Raw genomic sequence first — 20,756 nt, 5'->3', positions numbered from 1 at the left:
TCCATTTAAAGCAAACTTGACACTGTGCTGGATACAGGGTTTTATTCATATGGAGACTGCTGGCTGGGCACGAGGCCCACTCTCCAAGCGCTGGTATGTTAGGCCTTAGAGAATGTAAACAACAGGGAATCCCCATCCCTCACAAGTGTAAGCCAATGCCATATCTCGCTCACACACACACACACACACACACACACACACACACACACACACACACACACACCCCACCGCCGCACCAAAGGCATTACAGCACACGTCGAGTACAGTACATGTGACTCACACTAGCCAGTTTATTGTTCTTGAACAACAGTGGCTACTCCACTAGTCCACCCTCAAAGCCCCCACATGACATCTTATAAGGTCAGAGCGAATCCCACAAAGGGCTGACTGAACTACGTCAGACCGTGTCACACTGCCGTTACGGTAAGAGAACAAAACGGCCGTCTGTGTGAGAGAAGCGAAGTCACCACTGTTTGGTTTGATGTAAACACTACTGTACTTCTGCCTTTCTACATTTCATCACCCAACACCAGGCTGTACGGTGAGCTTCGTGTCCCAGCTCATCCCATGAATGCTCCAGTCAGCGCAGAAGACCGAACAACACAAAGTGGTACTATTCACACCCGGGCACAAAGACGGGGTAACACAGCAGCATGCTATTGACGAAAACAACCCAGACGAGCAAGTAACTATAATGTCTAGTCCCAAGGCTGTTTGTGATGATTTCCCCAAAGTGGGACATTACGAGTTGGCCTGCAAAGAGCATGTGAATACGGTCTAACTAATGACGCCGTTTCATCTGCTACACGTCCCATCAATGCCATGAACAAGGCCACTTAGGACCTACATGGCTCATAGAACGCCCCTGGTCTGGCTGACACACAATGAGTCACAATGCACTCCCATTGAATATCAACACACACTACATTGAACATCATATGTATACCCATAATGTGTGTGTGTGTGTCTCAGTTTGAGTGTGTATTATACTGTAGTACACCCAGCTGTGTGGAGACGACTGGTAACTAAAGCTACTTACTGATACTGGAGAGGAGGTCGTTAAATCTTTCCTTGGGCAAGAGGGACTTTTCCAGGCCCCGAAAGTAGAGTTTGAGAACACCGGCCACTGAGTTGATGTCGTGGTTGTTCTCGTCATCTGTCAACGGGTCGTTACCTGGGAGACCGATAAGTGTATGTGAGGGATATGTTGTATGCAGGCAATGATGTGATTTCCCCTCACTAGAAGGAAGTTAAACTTACACACTGGCAACGCCTCAGGACTACCTGGCCTGATGACTTCTTGCTGGCCCCAGTCCACCTGGTCGTGCTGCTGCTCCAGTTTCAACTGTTCTGCCTGCGGCTATGGAACCCTGACCTGTTCACCGGACATACTACCTTGTCCCGGACCTGCTGTTCTCAACCCTCTCTCTCTCTCTCTCCCTCTCTCCCTCGTCGCTCGCTCTCTTTACTGCACCTGCTGTCTCAACCTCTGAATGGTCAGCTATGAAAAGCCAACTGACATTTACTCCTGAGGTACTGACCTGTTGCACCGTCTACAAACACTGTGATTATTATTTGACCCTGCTAGTCATCTATGAATGTTTGAACATCTTGAAGAACGATTATGCTTTAATAATGGCCATGTACTCGTATAATCTCCAACCAGCAGAGCCAGAAGAGCACTGGCCACCGTGCTTCTACATCTGCATTGCTTGCTGTTTGGGGTTTCAGGCTGGGTTTCTGTATAAGCACTTTGTGACATCTGCTGATGTAAGAAGGGCTTTATAAATACATTTGATAAGTTCCTACCAGTGTAAACAAATTATTTTAAAATAGTACATGAAGTGGCAACTAGACCAAGTCAAAGTCTGTAGCTACAAAGTATTATATAATCAATTCAAGTCCACTCATATCCACTTATTTCAAATGTGTGAAGTGTCAATTGACTGTAACATGTTAATAACATCCCACCTCTCTCAAATGAGTTCTTGATGTCATTGATTTCCATCTGAGACCCGGACACACGGAATATTCCTTGATGTTGAAGGCCTGAAGAGAACAAAGAACAGAGCGAGAAAGAGAAAGAAAGAGAGGAGATAGAAATAGAGAGAGAGAGACACACACACATTTAGTTCATGGTGACAGGCAGCCATTACAAAAAACACCAGTGCAAAAAGCCAGTTTAAATCCCAACTAAAAGGCCACATCCCGTTCCTCCAGCCCTTCACTTTTCCAATTAAAGATAATTAATGAGCGAGAGAGACCGCAATCAAGTCTCACTAAAGTGTCCTCCAGCCGGGATTTAATAAGGAGATAGGTCAGAGGTTAGTGCAGAGCTTAATTAGCCGATGTCTGCCCCGTCACAAGACGGCCGCCCAGTACTGTAAGACGTCGCCGGTGTCCGCAAAACGCGGAAAGAGGTCATTAGCGTCAAATGATTAAGCTGACATGTTCTGTAAGAGTTTTATTACAGTAATAGCCTAACTAACCTATTTCACAGCGTGTGTGAAGGAAGTGTGTGTGTGTGTGTGTGTGTTGCATCATTAGAGATGTTTAGAGAACTCAGGTGCCCAAAAGCCTGTTTTAGCATGGCCAGCACCACTGAGGACTTTCACCATTTTGAAGTAGTCTGGGTGGGACTTCCTATGGGTGAAGGAAGGATCACACAATTCCATCCAGGTCATCAGGAGGGATCAGCCAATTCATTATACTCGTGAGCAAACATCTCATAATGGAGATGGCCTCAATGGAGCTTCCTGCGTGCTCACAGACGCCAATAAAAGGGACAGATACAATGTTGCGATCTCTCTACGGTTGCATCCCATTGGCTGTATGGATGGTTGCAGTAAACAAGATGGTATCTGCGTAGTCTTTCCCATGACTGACTAAAATGAAACGGATTCTAACACTGACACGGGAAGAATGGACCCACGCAAACAATGAACACTGAAATTGCCGGAATGTTACATTTGACCAAACTTGGAAAGGTCAAATATTGAACAGGTTGAACACAATTTAGGAGCTTAAAAAAAAAAAAAAAAAAATGCACCAAATAGCAATTTGACTGTTACACTTGGTTGGCCTGCAAATGGTGTGAAAATGAAAGAAAACCATAGCTGTTGCATTGCGAAATATTAGTAAATCATGGATGATTAACTCACCATACAGATTGATGAATCGAATACAGCTCTCAACAACGCGGGGGATAGCTTGTCCAGAGTCCTTCACAACAAGAGGAATGGCATGTCATTAGTGATAGATGGATCATCCTCAAACGCAATATATTATACAGACTTTACACACACATTTTTATCTACATGCATGTCCACCATTAGACTGATAATGATCGGTAACATTTTACTGAAGCCCCCCTTATGTATGCATTTATAAAGCCTTTATAACAACTATATAAGACATTATACCATCTGCCATAGGCATGAGAGGGACTACGGTAGTGTTACCAATGATCATATAGAAAGTTTACAGAGACAGACTGGAGTTTTGCAGCTGCAGAACCATTCACGCCACTCACAACGTCTCCATGATTTTAATAGATCACTAAATCTACAGTAGTGACTCACTGACCACAACGACAAGCCTGTGCAAGTGTTCCTCTTACCCAATACAACTCTACGGGGCTCCAGTGGTACAAAAAAATGGCCTCTTTATCGTGTTAAGTCAACACTTGAGCACACTTGGGAGTGATAAGTTATGTGAGGTTATGTAACGGCCCTACTAACGCACTCCTATGGAGTGGAGAGTAAGAAAGGGAAAGAGGAGGAACTGTCCCTTTACAGCAGGGGTCCCCAATTACATTCATCCGTGGACAGATTCTTCCTTGGCCGGATGGTCGGGGGACTTGAACATAGTTATAAATAATTTGTACAGTGCAAATTGACCTCAAGAATCCCAAACAGATTTATTATTTGACAAAAATATAATAATTTAAATCCTTAATTACATTGGGATGAGTCTTTATTTATGCGTGGGAATAGTTGGGAACAGATTTTCTAAATTAAAATAACCTTGAGTTGATTTCCTGGGGATTTTACAAAAATATAAAACACAACATGTACAGCGTTGGTCCCATGTTTCATAAGCTGAAATAAAAGAACAGACATTTTCCATATGCACAAAAAGCGAATTCCTCAACAGCAACAAAAATTGCACAAATATGTGAACATCCCTGTTAGTCAAAATGTGTCCTTTGCCAAGATAATCCATATATAATTCGTTAAACAGAATTACCATTATACAGCTGCATCTTGTGCTGCGGACAATAAAACGCCACTCTAAAATACGAAGCTGTCCGGGTGGCTGGTCTCAGACGAGCCCGCAGGTGAAGAAGTCAGATGTGGAGGTCCTGGGCTGGCGTGGTTACACGTGGTCTGCGGTTTTTAGGCCAGTTTGATGTACTGCCAAATTCTCTAAAACGACGTTGGAGGTGGCTGCCAATGGCACGCTCCCTCAAAACTTGAGACATCTGTGGCATTGTGTTGTGTGACAAAACTACACATTTTAGAGTGGCCTTTTATTGCCCCCAGCACAAAGTGCACCTGTGTAATGATCATGCTGTTTAATCAGCTTCTTGATGTCACACCTGTCAGGTGGATGGATTATCTTGGCAAAGGAGAAATGCTCACTAACAGGGTTGTAAACAAATTTGTGCACAACATTTGAGAGAAATAAGCTAAATGTGCACTTGGAAAATTTTTGGGATCTTTTATTTCAGCTCATGAAATAATTTTACATGTTGCGTTTACATTTATATACACACATACATACATACACACACACACACAAGTTTGGACACACCTACTCATTCAAGGGTTTTTCTTTGTTTTTACTTTTTTCTTCATTGTAGAATAATCAAAACTATGAAATAACACATGGAATCATGTAGTAACCAAAAAAAGTATTAACCAACTCAAAATATATTTTATATTTGAGATTCTTCAAAGTAGCCACTCTTTGCCTTGATGACAGCCTTGCACACTCTTGGCATTCTCTCAACCAGCTTCACGAGGAATACTTTTCCAACAGTCTTGAAGGAGTTCCCACATATGCTGAGCACTTGTTGGCTGCTTTTCCTTCACTCTGCAGTCCAACTCATCCCAAACCATCTCAATTGGGTTGAGGTTGGGTGAATGCGGAGACCAGGTCATCTGATGCAACACTCCATCACTCTCTTCTTGGTCAAATAGCCCTTACACAGCCTGGAGGTGTGCTTTGGGTCATTGTCCTGTTGAAAACCAAATGATAGTACCACTACGCGCAAACCAGATGGGATGGCATATTGCTGCAGAAGGCTGTGGTAGCCATGCTGGTTAAGTGTGCCTTGAATTCTAAATAAATCACACAGTGTCACCAGCAAAACACCCCCACACCATCCCACCTCCTCCATGCTTCACGGTGGGAACCACACATGCGGAGATCATCAGTTCACCTACTCCGCGGCTCACAAAAACACAACAGCTGGAACCAAAAATCTCACATTTGGACTCATCAGACCTAAGGACAGATTTCCACTGGTCTAATGTCCATTGAAAGTGTCATCTTCTTATTGGTGTTCTTTAGTAGTGTTTCTTTGCAACAATTCGACCATGAAGGCCTGATTCACGCAGTTGATGCTGAGATGTGTCTGCTACTTGAACTCTAAAGCATTTATTTGGGCTGCAATCTGAGATGCAACTCTAATGAACTTATCCTCTGCAGCAGAGGTAACTCTGGGTTTTCCTTTCCTGTGGCGGCCCTCATGAGAGCCAGTTTCATCATAGCACTTGATGGTTTTTGTGACTGTACTTGAAGAAACTTTCAAAGTTCCTGAAATTTCCCGGATTGACTGACCTTCATGTCTTAAAGTAATGATGGCTTGTCGTTTCTCTTTGCTTATTTGAGGTGTTCTTGCCATAATATGGACTTGGTATTTTACCAAATAGGGCTATCTTCTGTATACCACCCCTACCTTGTCACAACACAACTGATTGGCTAAAACACATTGAGGAAAGAAATTCCACAAATTAACTTAAGGCACACCTGTTAATTGAAATGCATGTGTTATTTCATAGTTTTCGTGTCTTTACTATTATTCTACATTGTAGAAAATAGTAAAGATAAAGAAACACCCTGGAATGTGTAGGTGTGTCCAAACCTTTGACTAGTACTGTACTATTTGTGTTTGCTCAGAAAGCGTAAGGGGCCAAACAAACGCACCGGGCACGGGCTGACCACTGGGGAACTCTGCATTACAGAAAACACATTCCTCCCTCCCTCAGTAGAAGGGTACAGAACTGCACTCCAGAGTAGCTTACACTTTGCAGAAGTACCAGCTGCCATCTCTCTGCTGGGGCAGAGGACTCTTACATGCTTCTAATAATGTTTTGGCTCTGTTTTCACCCCAGGGGATATACACATGGCCCCAAACACAGAAATCATGCCAGGATTCCAGGAATCACCGGCTACCAATGCTCTGTAGCGGAGATGGACAGGGCCTGGGCCACTACACTGCATGCTGATGTAATACAATCACATGATGTGAGGACTAAGCCAGATAGGTATTGGATTTCTCCCAACATATACTATCAACGTAGATGTTGGACGGTTTAAAATAAGTGTTGGGTATTCTAATAATTGTACAATGTAATCTGAGCCAAATTGTGAGAACGGGGTAGATGTTCAATTTATTGGGTACGGGCCAAGTATCCAGCTCAACCGTGGGACACAGGGATATAGGAATTAGGATATCAATGAAATGACATCTATAGATGTGGGCAGTTCAGTCTTTCAGAGCAAACCTCCAGGGAGTTAGTATTGCACATCAACACACACAGGTCCAAGGTTTTCACAGACAGGAAGTGGCAGTGGTGTTAGGGGCAGGGCAGAAAGAGAGACAAACAGACAGGAGGGAAGTCAGTATAGACAGACAGGCAGCAGTAGGGATCGGTCCCTTTAGACTCCAGGTTCTCCACTCTACCTGGTGTCTGGCGTGCGAGTTCCGTCGTCCGCGGCTACAAGGAAGAGTAAAAGGAAGCAGAGAGAGCAGGAGGAGAGAGAACGAGAGAGAGAGAGAGAGAGAGAGAGAGAGAGAGAGAGAGAGAGAGGCGAAACCCAGATTAAATCACCACAGCAGCCACCTACAGTACCACAGCCTAGCCCAGCCCTCACACACTGAGTACAGAGCGGCTATCAAACGCGGGGGAAGGAGCAGGGAGGACAGCAGGGCACTATGAGGTGGTGAATCCCTTATCGCTCTGGCCACCGTCCCCTGGCTGTCGCATATATCCTGCTGACAATGGCTGCTTTCATACCAGCCAGAGGAGAGAGAGAGAGAAATACAACGAGAGGGAGGAATACCAATGCCATAGCTGACGGCATGGACTCAGGGGGAAAGATGGAGACAAACATCGTCCCTCAATCCTCTCCTCCTTCACCCCCCCCCACTCCGTGCTCACGTGCCCTCTGCTCTGCCATTATTCCACCTCCCCTGGATTCACCCTGTCAGTACCAATGCTGTTTCTGTGCTTCCCCAGCATTTGAGACTACACAGCTGCAGAGAGAACCCGAAAAAAATAGAACCACAGACTTTTAGTCGGCGTAATGATCAAACCCCAGGAAAAAGGACAAGCGAGAGTGGTTGAGTTACGGTCATCATTATGGTAACGGTCGGAGAGACGGTCGGTAGCGATTCGAGGTCGGACTTGACCAGTACCTTGACAAAGGACTCCAGATTGCCATTAAACAACTTGACGTTAAAGACCGAGCGGGGCCTAGCCCTCCTATTCGTGCCACCGTGAGCTTTTGGCGGCACATTGGGAGGCCTAGAAAATGGAGACGGTGTTACAGAAGCTAGAGAAATCGTCCACCATGAACATACAGTGTACATAGTTTGGTAAAACATTCTGACATTGAGAGTATAGATGCGTGCTTAGACCAAGTAAGCATGCATTTTCTAAACTATGGCAAAAAAGTGACTTGTGTTGTCGTTTATGGGGTCAGTCAGGGACAGGTAAGCCTGTTCTGAGAGTTTGAGTGTTCGTGGTGAAATGATGCTGGGCCCTGATCGGATATCCCCACTAGTCTCATTGAGCGGTCACCAACTCCTATATAGTTAGAGGGTTTGATAGCCTTCCTTTTCCTTTCCACCCAACATCAAAGGTCATGAAAATAACAGGCCTGCTGGGTGGAGTGTGAGGGGGCGCCGTGCGGTAGCATCCACCTCACGACATGGAAGAGGGTGTGTGTGTTTGTGTGTGGCATCTAGGACGGGGGTGGTCGTCTCGTGAGTTCAGTAATGTCACGACCGTTACCAGTGGGGTTGTCCCTCTAGTCATCCCCCGTTGCTCCCATACTGATATTAACTACTGTCATTCTCATGGTTTCCACTGGAATAGGCAAGAGAAGAATGCTCATGGAGCATAACTAACGAAATGACAGTTAACTCAAATGTACGCTTAATCCAGTCTGAAGTAATATAGAGAATTTATTATACAAGAGGCAAAATTCACAAGTTCTACAGCACAACTGCAGAGTCATATCTGAAGTGTAAAACTAATAACGACTCAATATCCATGCTCTCTGGGAATGCGATGAAGTCCGGAGGTTGTGGGCGGAGCTAGAAAGTTTGCTGTCAAAAGTATTACAATGTAAACTTTGTTTTAATCCGTCTGTCTGCATATTTCAAGACATGGCATATGGGGGTGTAGTGAGATACACAATGGGCTGGACGATTCTCATCTCATCGCTCATCTTGAAAAAACGTATACTAAAAACTTTGATTGACTTCCATCTGCCATCATTAGCACAATGGAAAAATCTAATGATTTATTATTGAAATAACATGGGTGACCAAGAAAAAGAAATTGGTACAATTTAAGGCCAGGTTACAAACAATAATACAGGCACTAGGGATGGGGGTGTGAGCATGTGGGTGTGAGCATGTGGGTCTGGGCAAATGAGATGTCATTGTTCATGTGTCTAAGTTGTTATTCGTAATTATACGTTTGTATATGGAGTAAACCATTTTTTAATACAATACCCTGTACCAAGAGCAAAGTGTCAAAACAATCAATATATCAGACTGCTTAAAGTCGAGAGAAATGTTTCATTATTCATAGAATCACCCTCAACCTTAAATGTGATCCGTTTCAAGAAGCTAGGCCTATGTCTCACGTCACTAGTTCACAGGAGAGACATTTGAACGCTTTCTTTTTTTAATTATCAAAATGCATTTTTGGACAGAAATGGAACATGTGAACTTTCATGTGCCTTAATAACAAACTTGTATGCAATCTGTAAATACGAAAAAATTTGTTAAATTACGAGCCTAGTTGGTTTAGCCACGGAAAAATATAGGAACCTTCCCATTAGCCGTGATTGGCTGAGATAATGGATGGGCTGGACATACTGAGAGACGAATTCGGATTGGCCTGCCATGTAGCATACTTCTGTCTATAACATGAGCTTCTAAGTATGTGTACATACAACGCGGCATTAGAGTTGGGATTATGGTTCATTGTTTAGCTAGCTAGATGTCTAAACCAAAGACTACACTATGCAAGTAACCATTTCACTGTACTGTTTACACCTTCTGTATCCTGTGCATGTGACTAATAAACATTTTATATAGTTTCTGTTCACCAGAGACGGTAATGTGAAGAACAACATGACCTGCACCAAAATCAGATTAGGATACTGGCCAAGGTCTAGATAGTGTATTTTCACTACTACTTGTTGCTTCAACTTTCACCACGTTTAGTCTTGAAATCTTTGGTTGTTTACTACACTACCGTACTCACTCTGTTTAGCAAATGGCCTCGCATGTGAACCCTTAAAGAGATGGGTGGGGCTAAGGCTTAAAAGGGTGTGAACGATGCTGAATGGGCGTAGACAAAGAAGAGCTCTCCAGTCGGTGTACCAAAACATTCACGGGCCATTTTCTCAAAAGTGGGGTTACAAGTTTATCAACTTTCAAAGCAGAATTACTTTCCCATTGTTCCTTAACTGTAGTGTATGATATACAATTTTCTAGCTCTGAGTCTCTACTTTAATCCAATGTAAAAATCCAATTTAAAATTTAGGACCGAATCCAGGTGGTGGGTCACAAATATTCCCTCCAAAAGGGACTTTGATCTTGATACTAACACACAGTGCATTTGCATGCAAATGACAGTATTTCTCCCTCTCTCTCCCCCTGTGAAAGAACATTGCTTTGCTATCTGAGAGAATTCAAAAAGGGGGGAGGGGGATTCAGAATCATTTCCATGCCATGCTCGGCATATGGCAAATTAAATCCCAGGGGAGTCCAGAGCAGTAACATCTGCTCTCTCTGCTCCGCTGTCCATCTCTCCAAGGTCAGGAGTTACAGTAGGGATTACTTCACTGTGCACATAGTGATGATGGAGAAACATTTCACAAGGCTAACTTTTATTTTCTTTACAAACCAGTGTAAATGTGTCTAGACGTTATTGGAAATTTGTCTCTAGGAGGATAACGAGAAATAGTGTTCGCAATGGAAAGTACAATGACTTTTGGGGAAGGTTTTTAAAGAACTGAATTTGGACAACTCGGTCTTATTAAAACCTAAGAGGTTTGTATATGAGATAGTGGTAGTGTCTTACCTTGTGGTCATATAGTCCCCTCTGTGACCTGTGGAGACCGAAGGGAGAAAGGGGAAGAGAGAGCGATTAGAGGGGGGACATGAGTTGAGACTTGGGACCTGTCCCCGAGACACTGCAGAGCTTTGTGCACACGCTCAGTAAAGCACGATGCAGCCCTGCCATCTGCCCGTAACCTCTGGCCTCATTATTATACTCTTAGGTAAAGAGTATTTATTTTTAGGGCAATCTCAGTAGACATGGTACAAAAAGAGAGGTTAGAGACCCTCGTGACACATCACAGTAAAATAGAAGGATGTATTGTATAAGGAAATGGTAAAATGGTAATATACTGGTAAAAAATGGGTTACTCTGTGGACATCTGAGGGGTGGAATTAAGATTAGCGGGATTGGTCGATTTGCCGATGGACTTGGGAGTCATTTTTATGTTTTCCACCAGGTCCTCCAACCAGGGAAGGGGGTGGTTCAAATAAATACAAATAAAAGATAAAGACGCATGACGACGACACACACAGTAACACACACACACTCACGCAATTGAAAGCTTTGTAGAAGGCAGGATCCCTTGGCTCGTCATAATCAAAGTCCCAATTCTCGATCTCAACTCCCTGTACAGTCAACAGATTGACTAAGACCGACCGATTGAGACCACCCTGGGAGCAGCCTTTATTGTTGCTATCAGGAACAGGAGCAGCTCAGTGTTGACAGAAGCTTAGTCAAAGGCCTTGAGGAGATATACCACCGATGTAGAACACAGGGACCCCAGACATAACAGTAATATGCGCTAATGCTGCCGGGTCATTAAGCTAACCACTAATCAATCTCTAAGAAGGATAATACAGCAGCACAGTCCCTTTAGCTCTGACTTGGCTCGCTAATGCTGAGATTATTTCTCAGTCGTGAGACCCGATGGAGAAAGTAGCACAAGGGAAATGTTACCACGTCCAGAGGAGATTGAAATGGACCATTATAGAATCAACCAAGTATGTTATTAACTGTTTCTAACTAGCTGAGTTCTAAAGCACAGCATTTCGTTCAGAAAGTGCATGCAATCTTTCTCTTTCACTTAGCCAGGAGTTCCTTTACAAACCCCAGTCCACTGAAAACAGACAATAGCCAATAGCGTACTGTTTAATACATATGGAAACATGCTTAGTTAACTGAGCCAAACTAAGCCCAGTCATTTTCCTCCTGTCTTGATGGTGGAATGACCGACAGACATACGGACAGACAGAGGGCACAGACAGACAGAGGGGACAGACAGAACAGACAGACATGAAGTAGGCCATGACATTAGGGTCTCTGACCCCTTACCTTCTCCCAGAGTCCTCTTCAGCAGGTCGTGCTTGGCCTGCAGTTTGGAGATGAGATTGCTGCCCTCCAGAAACTCACGGAATTTCTGTGGAGAATTCAGAGTAATTACTAGGGCTGATGAGCCAAGTGAGTGTTGCCTGCCCTTAAGACACCAATCTCTGATAAGCCAGCCACGGGCAAAGGACACAACGACAATGGAAGTGTTTTTTTAAAGCTTTATCACACCATGTCTAACTTTAGACATCCAGGAGGACACAATAACAGAGAATAGCCTAGTCGCTCGCTAAGGAAGAGATACTTTTGGAGAGCTTTGTGTCAGAGTTACATTGCCCAGAGAGGGAATACATAATATATTCAGCATTTTAAAGCTCTTAAAAAATACAAATAAATCACTAGAAAAACAAGTACCATGAGCACATACTATTTTTGTCACATGCTCTATTACTAAGATACATTACAACTACTATCATGACTCCACGGATCACAACGATCCAACGTAGTCAACATGTATTCATATTTTCCAGCCAATCGATCAACAGCAGCAATTTCTATAGCGACTGTCAGTCTGAATTCAAAGTCAGCACAACTTACTGAAAATATTTTTGCTACTGTGTTCAATGAATATGACCCTGACCAGTTCTCTCCAGTCATAGCCCAGAGGTTACCATTAGAGGGCGCTCCACTCACCATGAAGTAGAACTGCTCCGTCTCCTGCTGGTTGGCCCTCCGCTTGGCGATGCTGGGCTTGCTGAGGTAGGTCTCCGACACGGTGGACTTGACCGACTCGGTGGAGCGGCTGTGGTGGAAACACTCGGACACGTCATAGTCTTCGATGGTCACCATGTCCTGGATGGTGGTCAGGGTGGCCTCTGACGTCTTCTTGATCTGAACAGAACACAAGAGAGGACCACAACTTTACTACAGGTTTACAGTGCCATGCTAGAGGCGTCACTACAGACCCGGTTTCGATTCCAGGCTGAATCACCACCGGTCCAGCGCCGTCCGGGTTTGGGCGGGGGAGGCCGTCATTGTAAAAAAGATTTGTTCTTAACTGACTTGCTTAGTTAAATAAAGGTTAAATAAATAAATACAAATAAAAACCAATTCAAATAACTTATACCACCCTCTTAATGTGAGAAATTCATGGCTTTCTGCCAGCCTCAGACGCAGCATGACAAATGCACCAGTCCTTGAGAATGACTCCAGACCAGGCAATCAATTTACAGACACAGATAGAATAGAGCTGGAAGGTAGGTAGGGAGGGAGGGAGGAATGGTGCTCAGTCCCAGGCTTTTCATTCTTATTTCCATAGCCGCCACTTCACTGTCAGCGATTGCTTTTCCAAGAGCTTATAAACGCCAGGGCTTGGCCAAGCATATCGCATCACCTCCAACAGAGGGAGGACACCACAATGCAAAATTCCACTAGACACTGACGGTAACCGTGACTAAGTCAAAAAGATACTTCTTTCCAGGGGATGATGTATGCATTGTGTTAAAGCTTTAATGAAATGCATGTTATTTGCAAACAAACTGTTCCCACCTTCAAATAGGTCTCACTCAGAGACATGTTGGCTCCTGAAAACACTCCCATTCCACTGTGCACTGTGTTGCTACATTTGGGTTGCCGCGGGGGTCCGGCGGGACTCGAGCGAGAGAGATGAACAAAGAGACGAGACGAGACGAATTGAACAAGACGCGAGAGAGGTGAAAAACAGATGCAGAAGAGACCGCAGGCCCGAGAGAGCGGCGAGAGCAGAGAGGCAAGAGGAGACGCAGGAGAGAGAGAAGAGACTAAGAAGGTAGAGGTAGATAGACGGGGGAAGGATGGTGTGCTGCCGGGGCTCACATGATTTCAGAGAGCATGTGTTCACCTGATGAAGGTGGTTCAGAGAGTATGAGAGAGAGAACGATACCTGCCAGAACCTGATTGACTGTCGAATGTGTCAGCGTGAGTCATGCACCAGAAAGTGCCAGAGAGAGAAAGAAGAGCGAGAAGGGGAGAGAGAGAGAGAGAGGGAGAGAGAAAGAAGGAGAGAGAAGAAAGGAGAGAGCGAAGAGGGGGAGAGAGAAAAATAAGGAGAGTGGGAAATAGGAGAGATAAAGAGGGAGAGATAAGAGGAGAGATAAGAAGGAGAGGATAAAGAAGAGATGAATGTGTGTGAGAGAGAGAGAGAGAGGCCAAATCGCAAAGAACAGAAACAACCTAACCACCATCGTGACAGCAGAAACGCCACCTGCATACACAGAACTTCTGACAGGGGGTTACGGCTCGTTGACTCACAAAGTCAAGGCATTTACTACTGATAGACGAGTGCTCAGTAACTATGGGATGTGAGTGCTGAATGACAAATATCTCAATAACCCCATGACCTTATTAGGGAACACATTGCGTTACATGGCTTTCACATTGGCTACGACACACAGAGAACAGGAACGATTACTCGTCTCTTTCTCTTGTCTGACCCATGACTCATTCAAATTTGACCCCTCTGAGAAAAACGCTGTGGTATGAATGAAACCCAAGGCTTCTTCTTTCTTTCAGTTCCCCTTTCTATTCGTGTTTTTACGAGTTTAACGGATCCACCAACCTGATTCTGGCGATCGCCACCCACGCACACAGCACACACCCACACACAAAACACACACCACACACACACACACACACACACACACACACACACACACACACACACACACACACACACACAGAGAGAGTGGCTGTAATTAATGTCATTCATTGCTATGTGGAGCAAAGAAACAAAAATGACACACTATGCCAAGAAAGCATGCCAAGTCCCACTGTCATTCGTCACTATGTTAACTTCTTATGGCTGGGGGAGCTATTTTCACGCTCGGATGAAAAGCTTGCCCAGAGTAAACTGCCTGCTACTCGGGTCCAGAAGCTAAGATATGCATATTATTAGTAGATTTGGATAGAAAACACTCAGAAGTTTCTAAAACTGTTTGAATGATGTCTGTGAGTATAACATAACTCATATGGCAGGCAAAAACCTGAGAAAAATCCAACCAGGAAGTGGGAAATCTGAGGTTTGTAGTTTTTCAAGTGATTGCCTATCCAATATACAGTGTAAAATTTGGTCGGATTGCACTTCCTAAGGCTTCCACTAGATGTCAACAGTCTTTAGAACTTGGTTCAGGCCTCTACTGTGAAGGGGGAGCAAATAAGAGCTGTTTGAATCAGGGGTCTGGCAGAAAGCCTTGAGTTTAGTGACGCGTGCGGCCGTGAGCGCGCTCCGTTCCTTTTCATTTCTAAAGACAAAGGAATTGTCCGGTTGAAACATTATTGAAGATTTATGATAAAAACACCCTAAAGATTGATTCTATACATCGTTTGACATGTTTCTACAAACTGTAATATCACTTTTTTGACTTTAAATCTGGACTTAGTGCTCGCGCCTTGTGCATTTGGATTACTGGACTAAACGTGCGAACAAAAAGGAGGTATTTGGACATAAATTATGGACTTTATCGAACATTGATTGTGGAACTGCGATTCCTGGGAGTGCATTCCGATGAAGATTATCAAAGGTAAGTGAATATTTATAATGCTATTTCTGACTTCTGTTGACTCCACAACATGGCGGTATCTGTATGGTGGCTGAGCGCTGTACTCAGACTTTCGCATGGTGTGCTTTTGCTGTAAAGCTTTTTTGAAATCTGACACAGCGGTTGCATTAAGGAGAAGTATATCTTTAATTCTATGCATAACACTTGTATCTTTCATCAGCGTTTATGATGAGTATTCCTGTAAATTGATGTGGCTCTCTGCAAAATCACTGGATGTTTTGGAGGCAAAACATTACTGAACATAACAATGTAAACTGAGATTTTTGGATATAAATATGAACTTAATCAAACAAAACATACATGTATTGTGTAACATGAAGTCCTATGAGTGCCATCTGATGAAGATCATCAAAGGTTAGTGATTAATTTTATCTCTATTTCTGCTTTTGGTGACTCCTCTCTTTGGCTGGAAAATGGCTGTGTTTTTGTGACTCGGCGCTGACCTAACATAATCGCATGGTATGCTTTCGTCGTAAAGCCTTTTTGAAATCGGACACTGTGGTGGGATTAACAACAAGTGTATCTTTAAAATGGTGTATAATACTTGTACGTTTGAGGAATTTTAATTATGAGATTTGGCGCCCTGCACTTTCACTGGCTGTTGTCAAATCGATCCCGTTAACGGGATTTCAGCCGTAAGAAGTTAAGCAAAAACAGAAATGGCACACCATGCCAAGATAGAGAGGCCATCTGGTGGGCAGGACACAGAGCAGTGGTTCCTCGTCCTGACCTGTGTGGGGCATCCGTTTCATCCAGGCAGACAAGGTCATGCAGCACCATGGCTTTTCACGACCTCCCACACAGAGGGGTGCTGCCTGTACTGACTACATACAGCCAGTGTGAAAGCACCAGCTGGGCTTAGGCATCAACAACAACTCCCCGTTCAGAAATACATTACACACCCAGTGTGATAGCCTGAGCCTTGTAGCCCAGCATGAAATACCCCAGTCAAACCACAAACATAACAGTACTACAACACTATAGGTCTGGACAGGGAGAATGACAGTGTACGATAGGAAATTGAGGGTTGGCAGGCGATTAAGCTTCTCGTAGCTTAGACGTTTCAAATTAAAGACGTCCTAAATCACAAAACAAACTTTTCAGGCTTTCGCTATTATAGTACTACCTTCAATTACTAAGCGAACTGGATCATTTGAAAGTTTCAGATGAGTGATGATTCTGGAATGAGGAGTGAGGAGTGATGATACTGAGTGGAATGAGGAGTGGTGATTCTGATTGGAATGAGGCGTGGTGATTCTGAGTGGAATGAGGCGTGATGATTCTGAGTGGAATGAGGCGTGATGATTCTGAGTGGAATGAAGGCGTGATGAGTGGATGCTGAGTGATACTGATACTGAGTGGAATGAGGAGTGGTGATTCTGAGTGGAATGAGGAGTGGTGATACTGGAGTGGAATGAGGAGTGGTGATACTGAGTGGAATGAGGAGTGGTGATACTGAGTGGAATGAGGAGTGGTGATACTGAGTGGAATGAGGAGTGGTGATACTGAGTGGAATGAGGAGTGTTGATTCTGAGTGGAATGAGGAGTGGTGATACTGCTGTGGAATGAGGAGTGATGATACTGAGTGGAATGAGGGAGTGGTGATACTGAGTGGAATGAGGAGTGGTGATTCTGAGTGGATGAGGAGTGGTGATACTGAAGTGGAATGAGGAGTGGTGATACTGAGTGGAATGAGGAGTGGTGATCCCTGAGTGGAATTGAGGAGTGGTGATACTGAGTGAATGAGGAGTGGTGATACTGAGTGGAATGAGGAGTGGTGAATACTGAGTGGAAATGAGGAGTGGTGATTCTGAGTGGAATGAGGAGTGGTGATACTGAGTGGAATGAGGAGTGGTGATACTGAGTGGAATGAGGAGTGGTGATTCTGAGTGGAATGAGGAGTGGTGAATACTGAGTGGAATGAGGAGTGGTGATACTGAGTGGATGAGGAGTGTGTGATACTGAGTGGAATGAGGCAGTGGTGATACTGAGTGGAATGAGGAGTGGTGATACTGAGTGGAAATGAGGAGTGGTGATTCTGAGTGGAATGAGGAGTGAGGTGATGACTGAGTGGAATGAGGAAGTGGTGATTCTGAGTGGAATGAGGAGTGATGATACTGAGTGGAATGACTAGTGATCGTATATTGAGTGGAAATGACTAGTGATGATACTGAGTGGAATGAGGAGTGATGATATTGAGTGGAATGAGGGTGCTTAAAATTCCCTTCCTTTCGCGTGACGGGATTGACCAACATTCTGCTTTGATGGGACCCAAAAGACCTGCGTCTTCCTATATTACCACTCCTACTATGAAGAGACGCTTTGTGAATACGGGTCCAGAGTTGCACTGTTTAGGACCAGCCCATGGGTTCCATCACCACCGTGCCCTTGGCACGGGAGTACAGTACCTTTCCTAACTAACTCCTGGGTATGAGACGAGCCCCCTCTTCCCCCAGCCTCTCCTGGGTGGGCCTGTGGAGGCCAATGGGCCCAGCTGTCACAGTATGGAGAGGACCCACGCATGCGAGAGAATCGCTCCCAGCTAAATAGCTGTTGAAAGTCACTGTATTATTCAGCAGACTACTAGTTACCAGTGTTGACTGCTAGGCTCAATTACAGCCGGGCTTTTAGATAGATGCGCTCACTGGGATATGCCAGTTGGGCCCAGCAGGATTAGAGCAGGAGGCCTGGAGGTGATCCCTGTGACTGCTGGGGGGAAGGGGGGGCTGAGACTACGAGGCCATAAGGAGAAAGATACTTGTCCCTAATGGTATATAGACATTTCTTATCACCTTGATTCTAGAACTACAGACCTTCTTGACATTTGGCATTTAGGGTCTTCAAGGTGTATTTGGCTTCTGAACTCTGGGGTTGAATATAATAATAATGCCATTTAGCAGACACTTATCCAAAGTGACATACAATCATGAGAGCATACATTTTACGTATGGGTGGTCCTGAGAATCGAACCCACTACTCTGGCATTACCAGTGCTATGCTCTACCAACTGAGCTACAAAGACCATGGGCAGCCTGACAAGTGACTTCACAACTAACACATCTCCAGTATAAAACTTGTCTGGTGAGGAGCAGGACTTCTATCCATCAGGGTCTGTGGTGAGTAGCTGGACTCCTATCCATCAGGGCCTGTGGTGAGTAGCTGGACTCCTATCCACCAGGGCCTGTGGTGAGAGTAGCTGGACTCCTACCACCAGGGCCTGGTGGTGGAGATAGCTGGAGACTCCTATCCACCAGGGCCTGTGGTGAGTAGCTGGACTCCTATCACACCAGGGCCTGTGGTGAGTAGCTGGACTCTATCCACCAGGGCCTGTGGTGAGTAGCTAGGACTTCTATCACACCAGGCGTGTGGTGAGTAGCAGGACTTCTATCCATCAGGGTCTGTGGGTGAGGAGCAGGATTCTATCCAACAGGGTCTGTGGTGAGGAGCAGGACTTCTATCCAGCAGGGTCTGTGGTGAGGAGCAGGACTTCATCCATCAGGGTCTGTGGTGAGTAGCAGGACTTCTATCCATCAGGGTCTGTGGTGAGTAGCAGGACTTCTATTCATCAGGGCTGTGGTGAGGAGCAGGACTTCTATCCAGCAGGGCCTGTGGTGAGGAGGCAGGACTTCTATCCAGCAGGGCCTGTGGTGAGGAGCAGGACTTCTATCCAGCAGGGCCTGTGGTGAGGAGCAGGACTTCTATCCAGCAGGGCTGTGGTGAGGAGCAGGACTTCTATCCATCAGGCCCTGTGGTGAGGAGCAGACTTTAACCAAGGGCCTGTGGTGAGGAGCAGAACTTCTATCCATCAGGGTCTGTGGTGAGGAGCAGGACTTCTATCCATCAGGGCCTGTGGTGGGTAGCTGGATCTATCCATCAGGGCCTGTGGTGCGGCAGCAGGCTACGTATCTATCCAGGCTGTGGTGAGGACCAGGACTTCTATCCCCGGGCCTGTGGTGAGGAGCGAGCAGGACTTCTATCCACCAGGCCTGTGGTGAGGAGCAGGACTTCTATCCATCAGGGCCTGTGGTGAGGAGCAGGACTTCTATCCATCAGGGCCTGTGGTGAGGAGCAGGCTAATCTCCTGATCAGTGAGTCAGGGCTGCGGCTGGCCAACAGTAAGCTAACACTGAACACACGTCTCCTAGGCTTTGATGTGCACCCTGAGGTTTATCTGTAGAGAAACAACAACGGCTCCTACAAAGGAGACCGTATTGGATTGCCAGGGTTAGTGCAAAACGCTAGAGAATATCCATTAAGTTTGGTACACATCTAGCGAGAGAGAGAGGAGGAGGAAGAGACTGTCTGTATTATCTAAAGCCGTGTTTCATCAAATCTCAGAGGCAAAGGGAATTTAAATAACTGGATTAATAGCGAGCTCTGAGAAACACCCACGTTGAATGGCGAAGGAATTGTAATAACACAACTCTGTCTCTGAGAAGGGTAGAGGTTTACCACACAGCATAACATATTCCAGAATTTTTGAAATATATCTGCATATATACACCCCAAGACCAGAGGACCACAGTGTGGGGTCCCATGCTAATAAGCTCCCAGTCTTCCATCTCTGACGTTAATAAATCACCTTATCCATGTTTTCTTACACCTCTTCATGGAGTCAAGGGTCGAGGAAACAGCTGCATGTCAATTGATAGCAGAAACAAAAAAACTGCTTTTCACTTCCTGTCTGGAACTTGATCTTGGTCAGTCAATCCTTCGCTTCCGTCCTTGTTACCTCAATTCCTTTCAAAGGGCATTGGCGGAGAGGATACAAGGTCCCTCCCTCAGACCTCTCATCCAATGAGCTTGGAGAGGAATTGAGAAAACAAGGATGGAAGAAGCAAGGAATGACAGCTTGGAACGTTTGCAATAGCCAATGTTGTACAGTTTTGCTTCAGTGTTTCAGCCCTGGAAAGGCCTTTTCAATTTACAGCACCATAGCCAAGTACAGGAGGCCCTATGAGGGATGAATGATAACAAGATGAACTCTTGGGCCTCTGAATGCCAAGCATCAGTCTGGAGAGAAACCTGGCGTCCATCCATAAAGTGAAGCATGGGTTGTAGCATTATGCTGTAGCGGGGATGCGCTTGTTGATTGGTGTGGAGTGTGTTCAGCAGCAGTGATGGGAGATAGTCAGGCCTCGAGGGAAGTGAAACGTAGCAAGTACAAGAGATCTTGATGAAACATGCTCAGAGTGCCTCAGGTCTAGCTGGGCAAAGGGTCCCTTCAACAGACAACGAC

The 20,756-nt window shown here is 45.0% G+C and overlaps 1 protein-coding gene across 4 annotated transcripts in view; it reads right to left on the bottom strand.

Annotated features, from left to right (window-relative positions):
• srgap1a (SLIT-ROBO Rho GTPase activating protein 1a) overlaps positions 1–20,756 on the bottom strand; it is a 167,571-nt gene that overhangs the window by 26,808 nt on the left and 120,007 nt on the right. For 3 of the 4 annotated variants that reach the window (XM_023970968.2, XM_023970963.2, XM_023970967.2), the window contains 7 exons: positions 12,615–12,812; positions 11,928–12,012; positions 10,617–10,644; positions 7,709–7,817; positions 3,162–3,222; positions 1,972–2,049; positions 1,040–1,174 (listed from right to left, as the gene is read on the bottom strand). In XM_023970968.2, the coding sequence (XP_023826736.1) occupies positions 1,040–1,174; positions 1,972–2,049; positions 3,162–3,222; positions 7,709–7,817; positions 10,617–10,644; positions 11,928–12,012; positions 12,615–12,812 (694 nt within the window). Of the gene's footprint in view, positions 1–1,039; positions 1,175–1,971; positions 2,050–3,161; positions 3,223–6,973; positions 7,008–7,708; positions 7,818–10,616; positions 10,645–11,927; positions 12,013–12,614; positions 12,813–20,756 lie in introns of all 4 variants that reach the window. The other variant, XM_023970964.2, reaches the window with a different exon arrangement.

This window comes from Salvelinus sp. IW2-2015, linkage group LG26, assembly GCF_002910315.2.
Source record: "Salvelinus sp. IW2-2015 linkage group LG26, ASM291031v2, whole genome shotgun sequence".
In the NCBI taxonomy this organism is placed as follows: domain Eukaryota; kingdom Metazoa; phylum Chordata; class Actinopteri; order Salmoniformes; family Salmonidae; genus Salvelinus; species Salvelinus sp. IW2-2015.
This window is presented reverse-complemented; position numbering and strand designations above follow the sequence as displayed.